Raw genomic sequence first — 21134 nt, 5'->3', positions numbered from 1 at the left:
TAGATAGGTACAAGAGCTTAGAAAAATAGAGGGCTATGCACTAGGAAAATTCTAGGCAGTTTCTAGAGTAGGTTACATGGTTGGTACAACATTGTGGGCTGGAGGGCCTGTAACATGCTGTAGATTTCTATATTCTGTGTTCTATGCTTAAATTTTTTTCCCAAAATTTGTGTTTTTAATTATATTTAATGTTTAGATTCTCATTTAGAGATAAATAAAAACACTCTGGGAAAAGATCTTTTGACAGCACGACCGTCAGATCAGGACAGTTTTTAGTGCAAATTCCACTGCCTGTAGCCGGATCATTGGTCACAGATGAACATAAGAACATAAGAAATAGGAGCAGGAGTAGGCCATCCGGCCCATCGAGCCTGCCCCACCATTCAATAAGATCACAGCTGATCTGTCCGTAAACTCAGCTCCATCTACCTGCCTTTTCCCCATAACCCTTAATTCCCCTACTATGTAAAAATCTATCTAACTGTATCTTAAATATATTTAGTGAAGAAGCCTGAACTGCTTCCCTGGGCAGAGAATTCCACAGATTCACCACTCTCTGGGAAAAACAGTTTCCCCTCATCTCCATCCTAAATCTTCTCCCCTGAATCTTGAGGCAATGTCTCCTAGTTCTAGTTCTAGATGGCTCAGGAGTTGCACAGATGGAAAAAGCAAGTGCAATCCCAGATCTGATGTGTTGGGTGAAAGGAGGCACAAGCCAGATTCAACGTAGTCAGGCTTGTGTGTTGAAAAATAGAATTACTTCTGCTATGTTATCACTTCACTCTTCTCACATTTTATTTCATAATATCCATTTCCATTCTGCTAATAACTAAATAGTGAACATTCAACAGACTGCATTGAGACCCTTCTGAGATTCATGAAATGGAGCATTGCCGTACAACAGCTTCAGTGGTACCTGGTATCTCCATCTCTCGTCTTAAATCTACTACTATATAAAATATTTAACATTATAGCCAAGTTTTTGAAAATGGTCATTATTCCTCAAAAAAAATCAACTTTTAGTATAACATATTGTTAATGCATTTTCCCTTGCCATTGACAGCAACCTCCCTCCGTCCCACCTAAAACAAATCATTCACAACTTCATAAATGAGTTCATCACTAATCTGCTTCCTAACTCCATACCTTTCCAGCACAAAGCGCATCTCTTTCCACCTCCACAACTCTGCTCACTTTCGACTGTCTGCCACTGTTTCACACCTGTCTTGCAGAGCTAAATAGAAGCACCTCAACAAAGACTTTTAAGCATTCATGAGTCTATCAAAAATTGCCTCCACTAAAGCCCTTCATTAATCTTATTTGTTAGATATGCACTTTCCTAACTCTTATTTGTGGTCTGCTTTGAGTTGCTCCTTTTACTAAAGGTTCAATTCGAAACTCAACAAAATCTTTAGCCATTACTACTACAAATTTTCTTACAGAGTATGACAAAATGAAATGGTAAGTATTGGCCTACCTACGATATAGGAATAGGTTTCCAGAATGTTGCTTAATAATGCCATCTTAGTCCGAATGCCCCTTGTTTCCAGAAGCTGTTTATTACTCTCATCCAGTGGAATAGGAAGTTTAGTGTCCATCGGGTAATTAGAAGCTGATCTTCCTTTCTTCTTTTCTTCTGCATAAGTGTTGATAAATTTCAAGGTCAGAAATCCTTCTGTACATAGTACACTGTTCTCCAAATCCTATAAAACTCTAATTCATGTGAAGTCTCGATTCTCTGACATTTCAAACAATTTTAAAACATTTTGGAACAAAAGTCAAGATTATATAGCTGGTGTGCAAGAGGGCTGCATTCCACCATGTGACTCCACAGCATAAGAGTAACTTTTCTTAGACTTTAGACCAAACACGTTAAACCACTGTTTCCCAATGCTCCAGATGTAAAAGGTGGAGTTATTGGATTTTATTACTACCTTCAAAGGATCGTTTATTCTATTTAGCTAGGACGAGATACAACTTCCTCTCACCAGTTGTAGATAAGTAATGTTAATAATTTAAATTCGCTTAGGTTTGCCAATGCTTGCATTATCAAAAAATTAAGGTTTTTAATCAGACTCTGGCCAGTCTTCACCTCGAGCTGTTAAATTTTAATTTACTCGAATTAAGTTATCTAGTAAAATCTGTTCTCTTTTAAGTTGCCTTTCATTCAGTTGTTACAAAACATCTGAACAAAAGCCTTTTCTCCATTTTAGATGTGCATAAGATTAAATACAATTCTGCCCAATATCTGCAGTGCTACTGATATATAGGAATGTAAAAGAACAGTACAGAAAGCATTGACTATGAATATAAAGAATGAAAAAGTATTGCATGGTCTATTCTTGGAATTATTTTTTACTATGAATAAAGTTTATTTTGATAATAAAAAAATCTGTGAATTTTCCGACATCCTCACGTGGTGAATGTGAGAATAGAACCAGAAATTAGACCTTAAGATAAAGCACCAAAGTAAACTCAGTCATGCTTTATCTATTTATCTGTACAGGGGCGGACTATAGGAACAGAATTAGGCCATTCAGCCCATCGAGTCATCATTCAATCATGGCTGATTTATCTTTCATCTCTCCTACTTTCTCCCCGTAACCTTTGGCGTCTTTACCTATCAACCTGCACAGTGGTGTAGGCTGGTGTGCACATCATAGGCTGGAGTGGGATGAAGAATTTCCACAGTTGGGTCCATTTCATTAGTTGGACCAATCTCAGCTATGATACCAAGCAGGGTTAAGGAAATGGCTGAGGCATTGAACAACTATTTTGTGTTGGTCTTCACGGTGGAGGACACGTCTCATATGCCAAAGAAGGATGTTGTGGATGAAATGGGAGGTGAGGACCTCGATAAAATCTCTGTCACTAAAGAGATAGTGATGAGCGAGCTAGAGGGCCAGAAGGTAGATAAGTCCCCTGGTCCTGATGGGATGCATCCTGGGGTGCTGAGGGAATTGGCGGAGGTCATAGTAGACACTTTAGTAATCATTTACTAAAACTCCCTCGACTCTGGGCAGGTCCCGGTGGATTGGAAGACAGCAAATGTCTCGCCACTTTTTAAAAAATGATGTAGGCAAAAGACGGGCAACTATAGGCCAGTTAGCTTAACATCTGTAGTTGGGAAAATGCTTGAAACTGTCATTAAGGAAGAAATAGCGAAACATTTAGAAAGGAGTGGTTCCATTAGACAGACACAGCATGGATTCAGAAAGGGCAGGTCCTGTTTGACAAACTTACTGGAGTTCTTTGAAGACATAATGAGTGAAGTGGATAGAGGGAAACAGGTGGATGTCGTATATTTGGATTTCCAGAAAGCGTTCGATAGGGTGCCACACAAGAGACATATAAGTAAGATACGGATGCATGGAGTCAGAGGAAGTATATTGGCATGGATAGTGGATTGGTTAACCAATAGAAGGCAGAGAGTTGGTATAAATGGGTGTTTCTCCGGTTGGCAGTCAGTGGTGACGGGGGTGCCACGGGGGTCAGTGCTGGGCCCGCAGCTGTTTACCATTTACATTGATGATTTGGAAGAGGGGACTGAGTGTAGTGTAGCAAAATTTGCTGATGACACTAAACAGTGGAAAAGCAAATTGTACAGAGGATGTGGAGAGTCTGCAGAGGGATATAGATAGGTTAAGCGAGTGGGCCAAGGTCTGGCAGATGGAATACAATGTTGGTAAATGCGAGATCATCCACTTTGGAAGGAATAATAGAAGAGCAGATTATTATTTAAATGGTGAAAGATTGAAGCATGCTGTTGTGCAGAGGGACTTGGGCGTGCATGTGCATGAATCACAAAAAGTTGGCTTGCAGGTACAACAGGTTATTAAGAAGGCAAATGGAATGTTGGCCTTCATTGCTAGAGGGATTGAATTCAAGAGCAGGGAGGTTATGCTGCAACTATACAGGGTACTGGTGAGGCCGCACCTGGAGTACTGTGTGCAGTTCTGGTCTCCATACTTGAGGAAGGATATACTGGCTTTGGAGGCAGTGCAGAAGAGGTTCAGCAGATTGATTCCAGGGAGGAAGGGGTTACCCTATGAGGAGAGATTCAGTCACCTGGGACTATACTCTTTGGAGTTCAGAAGAATGAGAAGGGATCTTATAGAAACATACAAAATTTTGAAAGGGATAGATATGATAGAAGTAGGAAAGTTGTTTCCATTGGTAGGTGAGACTAGAACTAGGGGACAATACCTCAAGATTCAGGGGAGAAGATTTAGGACAGAAATGACAAGAAACTGTTTCTCCCAGTGAGTGGTGAATCTGTGGAATTCTCTGCCCAGGGGAGCAGTTGAGGCCTCTTCACTAAATATATTTAGGATACAGTTAGATAGATTTTTGCATAGTAGGGGAATTAAGGGTTATGGGGAAAAGGAAGGTAGATGGAATTGAGTTTATGGACAAATCAGCCATGATCTTATTGAATGGCGGGGCAGATCCAATGGGCCAGATGGCCTACTCCTGCTCCTATTTCTTATTTCCTTAAACTAATGACACAACTGTAAAGAGAACGTCGTGGGTTAACACAAATGTGGCCTTTAAAATTGTTATTAAGAATTTATTTATGACTTAACTAATTGTAGCTGTCAAATAACTCCGCAGAGATCCATGAAAACAGAAAATCCTAGAAATATTGAGCTGCTCAGGACACATCTGCAGAGAGAGAACAGTTAATATTTAGGGTGAATAGCCTTCACCAGAACAATTACAATGAACTAAAATTGTTCAGATAACTGGATTCCCCTCTTTACGTGGTCTCTTGCTGGCTGAGTACTTACAGTATATTCCACGTTTATTTCTTACTTGCATCATCTGTAATATTTCACTTATTTAAAAAAAGTTCTTCCTTCATCTACCTATGTAGAATTCTATCATATAATTTCATCCTATAAAGGAGTGGAAGCCCACAATGACAGAAACAAAATTACAGGTAATTTGCATTCATGATCAATGATTTATAGAAATTGTGGCTTTGAAGAACTGAGAGAAATAATGCCCCTGCCTTCTCACTGAAGGGTGTGGAGACAAAAACAGATGAGTCAGTTCTATTGTGAGATGAGTATGAGTTGCGGAGACTGTGTGGGGTTTTAGTTCATAGAGTAATGACTTGTGTGGAATGAGTCATTTCCAGAGCTGAGGATAAGTCTGGATAATGAGTGCAGGTGGCTTTAACATAAATAACTATAGAACTGGAGATAAAGGCGCATGGGAACCTTGATGATAACATTCATTGCTTACAAATGGTAACACAGAGTAGATTGAAAGGAGAATCAATGGCAATGATGAGAATTGCACCATGTTAAATTAAACCATTAAAAATGTTTGGAGGACTTTTAAGACAAAATCACTCTAATGAGGAAAGGAAGTTTATAAAGTAGAGCTAAATTAGAGAATCATTACAGTCATGAGCTATGTTAGGATTTTGGAAGCAATAGATAACTTAAACTTCAGTAGCTTTCAGAAATAGACTTATGCATGTATTTTCATTTCAACTATTTCTGTCATAGTTATTTAGCTTATTATAATAGAAGCTACCTCTGTAATTTTACTAGACTGAACATAAGACAGAGGAGCAGAATTAGGCCATTTGGCCCATCGAGAATGCTTTGCCATTCCACCATGGCTGATTTATTATCCTTCTCAACCCCATTCTCCAGCCTTCTCCCCGAAACCTTAGAAACCATGATTAATCAAGAACCTTTCAGACTCCGCTTTAAATATACCCAACGACTTGGCCTGCACAGCTGTCTAGGGCAATGAATTCCACAGACTCAATACCCCATGGCTAAAGAATTTTTTTCTTCACCTCTGTTCTAAATCAACATCCCAAAATTCTGAAGCTGTGTCCTCTGGTCCTGGACTCCCCCATTATAAGAAACATCCCCTCCACATCCACTCTAACTAGGCTCTTCAATGTCCGATAGGTTCCAATGAGATTCCTCCCCCCCCCCCCAATTCCTCTAAGCTCCAGCAAGTATAGGCACAGAGCCATCAAAAGCTCCTTGTATGTTAACCCTTTCATTCCTGGGACCATTCCCATGAATCTCCTCTGGTCCCACTACAATGCCAACACATCATTTCTTAGATGAGGGGCTCAAAACTGCTCACAAAGTTCCAAGAATGGTCTGAACAATGGCTATAAAGCCTCAGCATTACACCTTTGCATTTGTATTCTAGTCCTCTCAAACTGAACACTAACATTGCACTTGCCTTCCTTACCACCAGCTTAATCTGCAGGGTCCATCTATCAATCGCAAAAAGACAGAATGTATGGTGAGATCCAAAAAGAAGGAGAATCCTATCTGCAGACTGAAAATAAACGGGGAGGACATAAAACAAGTACAGAACTTTTGCTACTTAGGAAGCTGGGTGACATCAGATGGCAGGTGCGACATGAACATCAAAAGAAGAATAGGGATGGCAAAAGACACCTTTACGAGAATGAAGAGTATACTGACCAACACTAAACTGGGCATGACAACCTGCCTCAGAGCACTGAAATGTTACGTTTATCCAGTTATGTTATATGGATCAGAATGTTGGACGATATCTAGTAACATGAAGAAACGAATTGAAGCAGCAGAGATGTGGTTTTTGAGGAGGATGCAAAGAATATCACGGATGAAACGAATATCTAACGAGGATGTCATGAACAGAGCAAGCACAAAAAGAGAAATAATGTATGAGATCATGAAAAGGCAACGTAACTTCATTGGACATGTGATTAGGAAAGAGGAGTTAGAATGCACGGTAATTATGGGAAAGATTGAAGGGAAGAAAGCAAGAGGAAGACAAAGACAAATGATGATGGATACAGCAGCCAGAGAACTCGAAATGAATACCAATGACTTGATCCACTTGATCCAAAACAGGAGAGTGTGGGCCATGGCAGTCAAAGCTCAAACTGGGCACGGCACCTGATGATGATGATGATGAATCTTTAAGGAATCCTGCACAAGGACTCCCAGGTCCCTTTACAACTCTGATTTTTTAAATCTTCTCCCTATTTAGAAAACAGTCCACACCTTTATTCCTTCTGCCAAGGTGCATGGCCATGCACTTCCCTGCACTATCTTCCATCTGCCCCTTCTTTGTCCATTCTCCCAATCTGTCTAAGTCCTTCTACAGACTCACTGCTTCTTGACAGCTACTTGACTTTGCTGAGTCATTCAGATGCTCCATCCAGCTCTATTTCTCTGCTCCCCCAGCTTTTCTAAGCTTTGCTATTTAATTATAAAATACTAATAAATGTTACATCAAATGACAACTAAATCTTTCTGCACAACCTGTTCATTATCTTTAACCCTAGCACTCCCAGTCTCATTTGTAAAGTGCACATAATTTATATTCTCTTGTTACTCGACATTCTTAGTAGTGTCTTAAACTCTGCCTACTTTCCAATTTTTATAAAGACTTATTTCCTGTACTCAAGTTTTCAGCCTCACGTTATGCAAAAGATTTCCACTGTACATTCTTTTATCTCCATTTAAGTTTTTCATAAAATATCTCATTCTGTCTCCAAAATGGTAATTCCCAAGGGAAAATTTTATTCTGAAAATCTGGCAAAGGAACAACAGTTCCAGTGATAGCTTTTCCACATATGCATATTTCACAACAGAATATTCAACTCTTGTTTTATATATGCCCTGTCCTCTATGGCCTTCATGAATATTTAATCTTCTGACATTAAGTCTTTTCTTCTGTGCTATGTCTACTGAGAAAAGGGATGAAGTAAGCATATTTTTATATTAAATACTAAATCTACCTCCTTGAGTTGTCCATTTTTCTTTCAATGCTTACATTAAAATTTTACATGAAGATTGTTCATTGATATGTGCCATGTTGTATGATGTGGCAATCAAGGTCTTTCCATGACCATGATTGTTCTGGGCAAATTTTTCTGCCAAAGCGGTTTGCAATTTCCTTTTTCTGGGTAATGTCATTACAAGATGAGTGATCCCGGTCATTATCAATAATCCTCAGAGATTGTCTGCCTTGTGTCAGTGGTTGCATAATCAGAACTTGTGATATGTACCAGCTGCTCATATGACCATCCACCACCTCCTCCCGTGACCCTGATTTGGGGGCTAAGTAGGTGCTACACCTTGCCCAAGGGTGGCCTGCAGGTTAGCAGAGGGAAGGAGTGCCTTACACCTACTTTAGTAGAGACATATCTGCCCCCAGGACCCAGGATTGCTACCTGTCCCAAAAAAGGAGGAGCTTGAGTTTGATAATTTTACCAGAGCTGTTACACAGCCAAATGAAATCTAGGATGCACGTACAAGTTTTAAAGTTCAAGCTATTTATCTTGAAAAAATATACTTATTAATATGCCTTCAAGGGATTCCTTTTTGATCCTTGCATAAATGCAGCTCCCTAAGATTAATAAATAAACTTGCTATTGGGGTGAAATTGTAGCATAGAACTCTACTTACATGAAGAGAGGACGTTTTTGATCTAAATAAAAATCTGCAGATGATGAAAATGAGAAATAAGAATGCAAAATATTGTAAATATTCAGTTCATGTACCACACATGGAGAGTAAAACAGTTAACCTTATAGGCTGACAATATTTCACCATAATTTGTCTGGTGAAGATTAAACTGAAACATTAACTGATCTCCCTCTGCAGATACTCCCTCAGCAGCTCAATATTTTGAGATTTTTCTATTTTCTGGCTCTTTGTACAGAGTTGCCCTCCAGTCAAAAGTAGTAAAGTTGTAAATAAGTGTTAACTGTAAAAAGAATGCTGTCTAAAGATAGTCAGTCCTCCACTGCAATCACTTTATAAAATAGTGCAAATGAACGTACCTGGCAGAGTTGCCTCTGTTATGAAAGGAAATGCATCATGGGGAAAAACACCATCTCCTACAATATTACGATCATAAGGCTTGTGGTGTGGTGGAAAACTGAGCTGCTGAATCCCTTTATAGTGAGTTGTCTTGGGGTTGGTTTCATCCAGCAATTTTTTAGGCACTGCAAAGCAAAGTAAACAGCATGAGACTCAGTGCAAAGATTTAGAAACCGTAAATTGAATCTAAATATCATTCTCCGTTATATATATCCTGGCATTTTTCAGACCAGGTTTTGCTAAGTCTGCTAAATTACTACATGAGCAAGCTAACAAGTGGCATTAACTCACAAGAGTAATGTCAGTTTCAAGTAAATCAATACTGTATCTTTCAACACTAATTAGAGGATATCAGAAAATTTATCACTATTGATTATGGCAGATGAATGGTGAACATGCTAGTTTACCATCTGTATAAATGCTGTTTGAGACAGTTGATTGCCCATTGACTTCCAGCAGATAAATACTGCAAGGGGGAAAATGTATTATGTCAGTACCAAGTCAGTTATCCATATGCCATATACCAGTTTCTATATAAAAACACAAACACGAGGAAATCTGCAGATGCTGGAATTTCAAGCAACACACATCAAAGTTGCTGGTGAACGCAGCAGGCCAGGCAGCATCTCTAGGAAGAAGTACAGTCGACGTTTCGGGCCGAGACCCTTCGTCAGGACTAACTGAAAGAAGAGATAGTAAGAGATTTGAAAGTGGGAGGGGGAAGGGGAGATCTGAAATTATAGGAGAAGACAGGAGGGGGAGGGATGGAGCCAAGAGCTGGACAGGTGATTGGCAAAAGGGATATGAGAGGATCATGGGACAGGAGGCCCAGGGAGAAAGAAAAGGGGGGGGGGGAAGCACAGAGGATGGGCAAAGGGTATAGTGAGAGGGACAGAGGGAGAAAAAGAGAGAGAGTAAGAGAATGTGTGTATATAAATAAATAAATAATGGATGGGGTACAAGGAGAGTTGGGACATTAGCGGAAGTTTAAGAAGTCATGGGCATGAACATTGACTTCTCAAACTTCCACTAATGCCCCACCTCCCCCTCGTACCCCATCCGTTATTTATTTATATACACACATTCTTTCTCTCTCTCTCCTTTTTCTCTCTCTGTCCCTCTGACTATACCCCTTGCCCATCCTCTGGGCTTCCTCTCTCCCCCTTTTCTTTCTCCCTAGACCTCCTGTCCCATGATCCTCTCATATCCCTTTTGCCTATCACCTGTCCAGCTCTTGGCTCCATCCCTCCCCCTCCTGTCTTCTCCTACCATTTCAGATCTCCCCCTCCCCCTCCCACTTTCAAATCTCTTACTAGCTCTTCTTTCAGTTAGTCCTGACAAAGGGTCTCGGCCTGAAACGTCGACTGTATCTCTTCCTAGAGATGCTGCCTGGCCTGCTGTGTTCACCAGCAACTTTGATGTGTGTTACCAGTTTCTATATCTTTCTGTTGGTGCCAGGCTCTGTGGCATTCTTCCACTACCTACCTCACAGTCCACCAGCTGTTGCTATGGCTTAATCTGGCCAGATGGGAGAACTGAGCAGCACAACTGTTACAGCCTTTTCAGTTCACCAGGAATTCAAGGGTATAGTCTGTGGAGACCTGCCATCAAGCAGGCCTCATGGATCATTTTCAGTTGTGCAGTGCATCAGTTATACAGCTCATTTGTCATTGTTTTGGTTTTAAAATAAATAGAAGGCAAACAAGCTAAAATTCAGTGCCATCAATCAGAACCCCAAGTCACGAGTGCAGATTCAGAGAAACAGCCCTGATAAATTAAAATAGTGGGAAAGAGGTAGAAAATTAGACCACACAACTCTTTTTTACACTAATATCATTAATTGCTTCACCTGCAACTTTTCTCATACTCAACCCAATTCCATGATCTCAGATTAGTTTTGTCAGAACTGCAATTGTCCATATATGAAAAGGACTCAACTTTAAAACCAACATTCGTTAACCTAGAAAAGTGATGGCAGGGATATTGTCTGTATAGACTTAGGGACTGCACTTGACCAGCACCCCACAGGTAGGCTGGACCAGAAGGCCCATGGATCCAAGATGAGCTGGAAAAATAGTTTGGAAATTGGATTGATGATAAAAGATGGAAGGTTATTTTGGTAGGCGATTGCATTCATGTTTGGAAGTACGCAGCCAATGCTGTGCTACGTGGATTGGTGCCAGGACCCCCTGTTGGTTTGTAATGATTGGATGTGAATGCAGGAAGAATGGCTAGCAAGTTTGCAAATAACACAAACATTTGGTTGTGGTGTGGATAGTGAGAAACGTCATCTAAAGCTACAGCAGCATACAGGTCAAATGGAAAGTCAGGCAGAGATTTGGAGGATGGCACGTCATCCCAGTAAGTATGAAGTGATGCATATTGGGAAGACAAATAGAGCTAAATGGTGGAGCACAAAGGAATATTGATGAACAGACGGACCCCAGGGTTCAAGTCCACAGTTCCTTAAAGCTGCAACACAAATAGAGTGGTGAGGAAGGAATGTGGAGTGTTTGTGTTCATAGTTTTGGGACACAGTATATACAGTAAAATTTAGGATGATAAGCTGCAATTTTACAAAACTGGGGTCAGGCCGCTCTATCACACTAGACTAAGGAAGTAGTTGGTCTGGAAAGAAAGAAGAGGATAGTCATAAGGATGTTACCCTATTGGAGGAATTTAGTTATGGAGGGAGATTGGATAGTTTGTTTAAAAACGCAAACAACAGGAATTCTGCAGATGCAGGAAATTCAAGCAACACACATAAAAGTTGCTGGTGAACGCAGCAGGCCAGGCAGCATCGACTGCAACTCTTCCTAGAGATGCTGCCTGGCCTGCTGCGTTCACCAGCAACTTTTTTTGGATAGTTTGTGCTTACTTTCCCTGGCGTGAAGTGAACTGGTAACCTGACAGAAGCATAAATGGTGTAGATAGTCATGACAAGCCTATAAGAATATAGACCTAATTCAAGCAAATGAGATTAGAGTAGTACAAATATGTGTCGGGCTGAAGGATCAATCTCTACGTTATGCAACTCCAGCACCGTAATTCCATGACCCTTAAGACACTTCAAATATCAAAATTGGCACTAAAATGCTGCAGTATGCTCTCAATGCAACCACTACTCTTTTCATGGAAATGTAGATGAAAAACAGTATCACTTCAAAGTAAATTCCAGTAGAAACAGTTAACAATTAAGAGTAAACAAAACATCAGAATGGTGTATTTTTTCCTAATTTTAAACAAAAAAAATCCAAAATTGAAATGGATTTATTTCTAACTTTCATTTATCATTTTGAAAAACAGGGATCCAGCTCTTCACATCCTTCATTTTTGTTGTTTTCTGTTTATCTTAATTGTTCGAGTTGATGATAAACAGATTAAATTAATAAGACAATAGACAATAGGTGCAGGGGTAGGCCATTCGGCCCTTCGAGCCAGCACCACCATTCACTGTGATCATGGCTGATCATCCACAATCAGTATCCAGTTCCTGCCTTATCCCCATAACCTTTGATTCCGCTATCTTTAAGAACTCTATCCATCTCTTTTTTGAAAGCATCCCAAGACTTGGCCTCCACAGCCTTCTGGGGCAGAGCATTCCATACATCCACCACTCTCTGGGTGAAAAAGTTTTTCCTCAACTCCGTTCTAAATGGCCTACCCCTTATTCTTAAGCTGTGGCCTCTGGTTCTGGACTCACCCATCAGCAGGAACATGCTTCCTGCCTGCAGCGTGTCCAATCCCTTAATAATCTTATATGTTTCAATAAGATCCCCTCTCAGCCTTCTAAGTTCCAGAGTATACAAGCCCAGTCACTCCAATCTTTCGACATATGACAGTCACGCCATCCCGGGAATTAACCTTGTGAACCTACGCTGCACTCCCTCAATAGCAAGAATGTCCTTCCTCAAATTTGGAGACGAAAACTGCACACAGTACTCCAGGTGTGGTCTCACCAGGGCCCTGTACAGCTGCAGAAGGACCTCTTTGCTCTTATAAGCAATGCATAATTGAATGTTTATGATTATGAAGGATCGGAAGCCTTTTGGGTCCTCTTTATTTTAAAAACCATACATTGTGTTTCTAACCAAAATTATTTTTTTTAATTTATGGGTAACTCTGCGCACATTCCATTTAAAAAGCAAGTCAAGGCATACCTTGATTTGGATCAACAAGAAACCACTAGCTTACAGAAATAACAAACACAAGGGATTCTGCATCATGTTGCTGTTTGTGAGTTTTGTTCTTTTTGTGTGGAGAGGGGCTGATGATCATGTTGCCATTTGAGATAGTTCTTTTTTGTGGGGGGTGGGGTAATGTCTTTCTTTTGTTACATACCCCGTGGGTATCTTGTGACTGTCTTATGAGCATGATGTAATGGTCTTGCGGAGGTCACATGGTGTAATTTTCCCACCAGTGTGAGGTCACATGATGACCTGTTCTCAACAGGTATAAAGGAGACCTCTGGTGTGACGCAGTTAGTTTTCAGTTTATTTTTGTGTTAGTTCGTCAGTTACTCCGTTATGCCACGTATTTGTCATGGCGCAGCTTCGTTTTAAAACGGAGTTTTCCTTTTTATTTTAAGGTGCAAAGATTGGTGCTGGCAGTTTCGCCAATTGCTGCCAGGTTTGTGTGTTACATCTATAATTTCCCCTTTTCAGTAGTATTGGAGAGTGAAGACTTTATTAAAGGATGGGAACCTGAAGGATCGGAATAAAGTGGGAGTCGTTTGTCGGCTTTATAAAGGATCGACCTTATTGAGGATTCGTTCATAATATAGTGACCTATATCTGAGATAACTCCTGCAAGAGCGGGAAAGTTGTGCAGTGTTCACCCGCCAGGAAAAGCTCAGTTCCTTTAAGCCGTATTATTTCCTTCATCGTGGATCCTTTGGAGAACCAGCAGTAAAGTCACGTCTTCGAAGAAATCCATTTCCAGAGAAGTCTCTCCTTATTGACTGTGTATATCACTTGGACTTTCGAAGTTAACATTTTAAGACTGGGTTCAAATTTACCACTTTAAGAACTGTTTTCGCATTTACCCTTTTGAGAACTGTTCCAGAGTTGCTGTATAGCAGTTAACTTCCAGTTATGTTAGTCGTTTGAATACTTTTCGCTATTTGTTGAGCAGAGTTTAATAAATGTTTGTTTGTTTTTATGAAACCTGCCTCAATTGATAATTCATTGTTGCCAATCACGTGACACTTCCATGGTTTTCTTTGTTTTGTGGCTATCTGGAGAAGACAAATCTCAGAGTTGTATACTGCATACATACCGTGATAATAAATGTACCTTTGAACCTTTGAAATCTTGAGCTACACATACAAAATGCTGGAGGAAACGCTACGGTTGCCCATTTACCTCCACCAAAGGCCCCAAACAGTCCTTGCAGGTGAGGCAACACTTCACCTGTGAATCAGTTGGGGGCCGTCTATTGTAACTGATGCTCTCAAAGTGGCCTCCCCTACATTGGTGAGACCCAGTGTAAATTGGGGACCGCTTTGTTGAGCACCTTTGCTCCATCCACCAAAAGCACAATTTCCCAGTGGCCCACACTTATAAATCCTATTCACATTTCCGTTCCAACACGTTGGTCCATGCCCTCCTCTTTTGCCACAATGAGGCCACTGTCAGGGTGGAGGAGCAACACCTCATATTCCATTTAGATAGCCTCCAAACTGATGAACATGAACATCGATCTCTCCTTCTGGTATAAAACATGTTTTCCCTTCCCCTTCTTCTATTCCCCACTCTGCTCTCTTACCTTTTCTCCTCATCTGCCTATCATCTCCCCATGGTGCCCCTCCTTCTGTTAGAAACCTACTTCTTCAGCTCTTTACCTTTCCCACTAACCTGGCTTCAATTATTATCTTCTAACTAACCCTTTTTTCCTTCCCCCACCTTCTTATTCTGGCATTTTCCCCTTTCCTTTCCAGTCCTGAAGAAGGGTCTCGACCCAAATTGTCAACTACTTATTCATTTCCATAGATGCAGCCTGACCTGCTGAGATCCCCTAGCATTTTGTGTGCTTTAAACCTCAACGAACATCCAGAACAAACAAGAGAAAATTTGCGGTTGTTGTAAATCCGAGCAACACACACTTTGAAACACTTCGGAACTTTCAGAAGGTTGTCGGCCCAAAACATTGACTGTACTCCTTTCCTAGATGCTGCCTGGCCTGCTGAGTTCCTCCAGCGTTTTGTGTGTGTTGCATGAACATCCAGAGTATGGCTTTATTCTGATCAGAATACTGCGACCAGCTTATTTTGCAGTAAAACCTCATTTTAGATGTCTATGTGGTAAAAATGTGGTAAAGTTATAGACACTGAAAGCACCGATCATTCAAACAGAATTGGGTATTAATTATTTTGATCATAATTTTGAAATCTAACAGGTTCATTGTGGAAGATTAAAGCAACAAACATCAATTATAAATATTAGTTGCTTCTTGACGTGTCAGATGTCAGTACAAATTTCAGATCAAAACTCTCTGCTGATTTTATTGGATTGAATTACCTCAAAAGTGTAACCAAGTCACTATTTTATATCAATGTACAACTGAACTGGATGTCCTTGTGCTGTCCACATCCTGACAATGGAATCAAATTTGTCGGCAAAAGGATTGTTTTGAATCTCTCTTTCCCCACAAAAATCATTTCCCTTCAGCTTAAAAAGGAGTAAGACCCAAAAGAAATCAGCAAATTTATCACATACTATTGGGTATTCAGATCAAGTTGATTACATATTAAACAAATAGCTATTTAATTGCTTTTTGAAATACATTTAAAATCCATCTTTAAGAACCTAGTACTAAAAGGTATTGTGTATTGGTTGCCTTTATCAAATCGCTCAAGTGTTTTTATTTAATTATTCAATGTGAGGGTTGCTGGCAAGACTGTCATTTATTGTCCATGTCTAATTGCCTTTGATCTGTTATTATTCTCATTGTGAGTCTTCCCACAATCCTATTCAATTGAGAGTTACAGCATTTTGACCTAACCTTAATGAAGCGTGGCAATATAGTTGAAAGACAAAACTATTTGTGACTATGAAGGGAACATGGAAGTCTATTTTAAGTGGCACAAAGAGTAATTTTCCACAACTTCTTAAAGACGAAGTTTTGTGGAGTCAGCTGAGCTGGAATGCCCTTATCAAAGGGAAGTGGTATCTATCATGCCCTCTTGCATCATCTAAGATGCAACAGACCACTTTTGAAGTGCAAATGCAGTATTTGCATGTACAAATGGCAGTCAATTTATACCTTGCAAATCAAGACAATCAGAAAATATGGTCAGTCAGAACTGAATGAAGTAAGTCATCAACCTATTAATCAACAAAAGGGGGCTCTGAAACGTTCTGTTATTGCACCCAATTTTTCAGGCTTTGTTTCGCGTTATCAGGGAAGGCTCTACGTTTAAGTTAGAGTTGATATGATAAGAAGTATCTTATGAGGCTGAGTCTTACACCAGACGATACAGCCTTAGAATAGAGGGTTGTCCTTTCAGAACTGGAGATGAAGAGGAATTTCTTTAGCCAGAGGATGGTGAATCTGCAGGATCCGTTGCCACAGGTGGCTCTGGAGGCCAAGTCATTAGGTATATTTAAGGCAGAGGTTGATAGATTCTTGATTGGTCAGGGCATGAAGTGATACGTGGAGAAAGCAGGAGATTGGGGCTGAAGGGTAAAATGGATCAGCCATGATGAAATGGCAGAGCTGATATGATGAGCCAAATTGCCTAATTCTGCTCCTGTATCTCATGGTATCAAGTAGTTTACTACAGGTGCCCCCACATTACAAAAATAGGATTACAAAAACTTATATCCCAAAAAATTTCAGATACAGAATAAAATATGCTCTTATGCAGTTTATGTAAGACAAGAAAAATAAAATAGAACAACACCACCTTTTTTCCCCACTTGTTTTCTCGTTGAGCAAATGATGCAGTTTCATGCAACAAGAAATCTCGATTGACCCATTTCCTAGAGATGCAATCCACCCTGACCCCACCCCCAGCCCCAGCCATCTTGCGGGGATTGTCTGTAGTCTGAAACTATGACCTTGTGCTCCACTCCTACAATTTAGTCTGGAGCATGTACCAAGCTGGAGGTACAGAAGCTGTAGGCTTCACAATTATTAGGAATAGCAGACATCCCACTCTGCAAAAACTCACTGCAGGGAGGTAGCACCATCAATTTGCGGGAGACTCCCGGAACTTCCAGGAGAGGTGGGATGTCTGCAATACAGTAGCTCCTTAGCAGCTAGCCAGCTAGTTTAAATAATGTTAGCTATGCTAATGAACGAATGACACCTGTTAAACTCACCTCAACATGTCTTTTACAGTTTTAACCCACCATGGGCAATAGAAAAGTCACTGCTACAAACAGTGCAGCGAGCAACACTGTCATTATTTTGACCCCTATTACGCAGGGGTACACTTCAGTGTAGTCTGGGGTGACATACGTTTTATACTTTCTTTTTTTGGAACACTCTGCCACTCTGACTTTTTTTGGAACTCTCTCACTCTTGCTCTTGCTCTCTCTCTCTCTCTTGCTCTTTCTCGCGTGAGCGTGCGCTCTTTCGCTCGTGGTCGCTCTCACTTGCGCTCGCTCTCTTGCGCTTGCTTTCTCGCTCTTGCTCTGCTCTCTCTCTCTCGCGCGCACTTGCTTTCTCGCTCTTGCTCTTGCTCTCTCTCCTGCGGTCGCTCTCACTCGTGCTTGCTTTCTTGCTCTTGCGCTTGCTCTCTCACTCTTTCTTGCGCGTTCTCTCATGCTCGCTCTCAAAAAAATCAATTTCCAGGACATTGTATATAACTTGCAGGCATCAGGGAGCCACTATTAATATGCGGGAGAGTCCCGGAACTTCCGGGAGAGGAGGGATGTCTGGAATAGCTATACCTTACAACACTTACTTCCTAGGACTCTTCACAACCCATGTGCTCAGTATTATTTTACCCATTTGCAAGGTTTGTCTTTTTTTTGTCTTTTATTGCTTGTCAGTCCCTATGTACTCCTTTATTTTTCTGTAAGCCCCTGCAGGAAAATGAACCTCAAGGTAGCGAATGGTAACATACAAGTACTTTGATAATAAATTTACTTTGAACTTTGAAGCTGAACATGCTTCTGTGATAAGACTTGCAAAATGCTGAAGGAACCCCCCGGTCAGGCAGCAGCAATGGAAAGGAATAAAGAGTCGACGTCCTAGGTTGAGACCCATCATCAGGACTGATGGATCATGCTACTGTAGTATTGCTTCACCCTATGCCCTTCCTCAGCTGTGCAAACTACTAGTTTGCTCCATCCAGCCTTTTCTCATAGTTAAGAACATTGACGTTAGCAATAAACTGTTCTCTATGATGTTTTCAGACCTAAATGTTTCCACTGTTTGCTGGGTCACAATCTAAAGGTACAATCTGTTTAATCATTACCTTCTCTATTTGAATGCAATGCATATAGATAGATGTTTAAAGTTAGCAACAGATTCCTTGAACATGCAGGTGTGTAGTATACCTAGTAGAAATTCATTCCAACTGACACTTCGTCACACTACATTCAATTATCATCTACTGTAAAGCTATTGAAGCAAAGATGAGAAGGAACTTTTATAAGAACTGTCTGTACGACCTGCAGGTGTGGGACTTGCTTCTCCAACTCCACAGCATTATCCAATCCAAAGCTAGCTCTGACCCTACTCAGGGATCTATCAGAGGTTAATGGCAACAGAACCCCAGAATTGAAGTTATTCAAAAGAGATGCCAGGACTAGTCAAACCAAGTACATTGCAATTCTCCCAGAATTGCAGTTAATTGCTTCAGGGAAGTGTTAGTCCTACTGCACCAACTGAGACCTGGAAAGATATCCAAACTAATTGGAACCATGAAATCTTACTTTTATTAAAAAGCTGTTCTAAAAAGACTTACAGTATTCTAAACTGCAGATCTGAACTTTTTCTGTTTAAGGCATTATCTCTCTGTGTATGAGAAATGCTTGCATTACTGTTGATTTGAATACACACGTTTGCCAGCCTTGGGATTTTCTTAGAGGTGGAAGCTGAATGAATTCCCGGGCTGCACTATATTTAGCCTGAGATACAAGATGCACCTCTGGTGAAAACTCTAACTTGAGGAAAATAATATTCATTGATGGTCTTTGAAAGCACCGTCATCTTGATACCCAAAACTTTGAAATGACAATAGCGAATTGCTCTTTAAATAGTTCATTTCCTCTGCATCTTTTCAAAATAGAACACTGCTTCCTTTCTGAAATACCGGCATCGTGTCTTTCTATTAGTGCTGGATTTTACAAAGCAGAATTTGTTTTAAAAAATCACCATTTCCCCTACACCATATTTTAAAAGCAAGAACCACTTCAAGAAACTTGCTTTCTGAAAATTCTGTCTCAAAAAATAAAATATCAATAGATACTGGCCCAATACTTGAAAATAGCATTCAAAATTCACCGAGTTTACCTTGTAACACTTTCCAAATATTCTCTCAATCGCTATCGTAGTCTTGACAAGGAAGTTAACTCACTTGGGCATACTTTTAGTAATAACTCAATTCTGAAACACCCAATTGTTCAACCTTTCTCCACTCCATGCCCTCCATTTCATCAACACTCAACATTGTACACTGGCGAGTTCTTTCTTCAGGCTTACATAATATTCTTCAGCCTCCAAACTAATGAACCCATCCATCCTCCAAATGCAGTCAAATCCCTGAGCAGACTTAGATGCTGGGAGTTTGCTGAGATCCAAAGCAAATTTCAGTGAGGAACATAAGCAACAAGACTCAGGACTGGTACAGCCTGGGCCAATTCCACAAGAAATGTAATCAAGCAAGCCAGCGGCATGATTAAATTGAGTGTCAGCTACAATGATTACTTTGCAGCACCCTTCAACGTGCACTGTGATCTCCCAAACTAGTTGGAGTTGCTGCCCAGTGCACTGTACAGTGCTGAGAATTGGAACCAAGAAATGGCCCTTTGGCCCATCAAGTCCACACTAAACCAAATAAGCACCCATTGAAATGAAGAGTGGCAACAATCCTATTATATTCTGTCCGCATTCCCATCAATTTCCCGACAGATTCTTCCACTCACTTACACACAAAGGGGCAAATTAGAGTGAGCCCACATGTCTTGGAGAGGAACCTGCAGCGTGTGGTGCTCCAGTGGCAGATGGAATACACTGTTGGGAAATGTATGATAATGCATTTTGGGAAAAGGAACAATAGTGCGGACTATTATCTAATTGGAGAGAAGGTTCAAACATCAGAGGTGCAGAGGGACTTAGAAGTCCTCATGCAAGACTCCCAGAAGGTTAATTTACAGGTTGAGTCTCTGGTAAAAAAGGCAAATGCAGTGTTGGCATTTATTTCAAGTGGAATCAAATATAAAAGCAAGGAGATAATGCTGAAGCTTTATAAGACACCAATCAGGCTGCACTTGGGCTATTGTCAATAGCTTTGGGCCCTATATCTCAGAAAGGATGTGTTGTCAATGGAGAGAGTCCAGAGGAGGTTCACGAGGATGATTCTGGGAATGAAGAGGTTAACATATGAGGAGTGTTTAGTAGCTTTAGGTCTGTACTCACTGGAATTTAGAAGGATGCAGAGGGATCTCATTGAAATCTACTGAATGTTGAAAGGACAAGATAGGGTGGATGTGAGGAGGATGTTTCCTGTGTTAGGGGTATCCAGAACTGCCTCAAAATTGAGGGGCAACCTTTTAGAACAGAGATAAAGAGGATTTTTTTATCCAGAGAGTGGTGAATCTGTGGAATGCTCTGCCACAGTCTGCAGCAGAGGCCAAGTCCATGGGTATATTTAAGGTGGAATTTGATAGTTTCCTGATTGGTCAGGGCACCAAAGAATATGGCAAGAATATAGGTGTTTGGGGTTGATGGGTATCCGGGATCAGCCATGATGGAACGGCAGAGCAGACTCGATAGGCTGAATGGCCTAATTCTGCTCCTATGTCTTATGGTTTTATGGTAGTGAAAATCCAGATGTTCACAGGGAGAAAGTATAACTAACTAACATACACACACACACACACACACACAAAAAAGGAACATACATTATCCAGATCATTGTTAGGTTACACATTGCCTTTCATTCTCTTAACAAAGAGGAATACCCCAAGAAAATACCATAGACAGTGAAGTTATTAGTTACAAATTACCGATCACGAAGTAGCAGCTCGACCCTAATCACCGACTGATATGTAGCACCAGGCACAGATCAATATAGTCCAGCAAGTCATTCAGTTT

The 21134-nt window shown here is 40.6% G+C and overlaps 1 protein-coding gene across 4 annotated transcripts in view; it reads right to left on the bottom strand.

The window, feature by feature from the left end:
* Window positions 1-21134, bottom strand: part of LOC140194082 (protein eva-1 homolog A-like) — a 309431-nt gene that overhangs the window by 12354 nt on the left and 275943 nt on the right. For 2 of the 4 annotated variants that reach the window (XM_072251496.1, XM_072251499.1), the window contains 2 exons: window positions 8825-8989; window positions 1478-1636 (listed from right to left, as the gene is read on the bottom strand). In XM_072251496.1, the coding sequence (XP_072107597.1) occupies window positions 1478-1636; window positions 8825-8989 (324 nt within the window). Of the gene's footprint in view, window positions 1-1477; window positions 1637-4586; window positions 4666-8824; window positions 8990-21134 lie in introns of those variants that run through there. The other 2 variants (XM_072251498.1, XM_072251497.1) reach the window with 2 other exon arrangements.

Source organism: Mobula birostris, chromosome 2 (assembly GCF_030028105.1).
Source record: "Mobula birostris isolate sMobBir1 chromosome 2, sMobBir1.hap1, whole genome shotgun sequence".
NCBI classification, from domain to species: Eukaryota; Metazoa; Chordata; class Chondrichthyes; order Myliobatiformes; family Myliobatidae; genus Mobula; species Mobula birostris.
The sequence above is the reverse complement of the archived record's forward strand: the minus strand, read 5'-3'. Positions and strand labels throughout refer to the sequence as shown.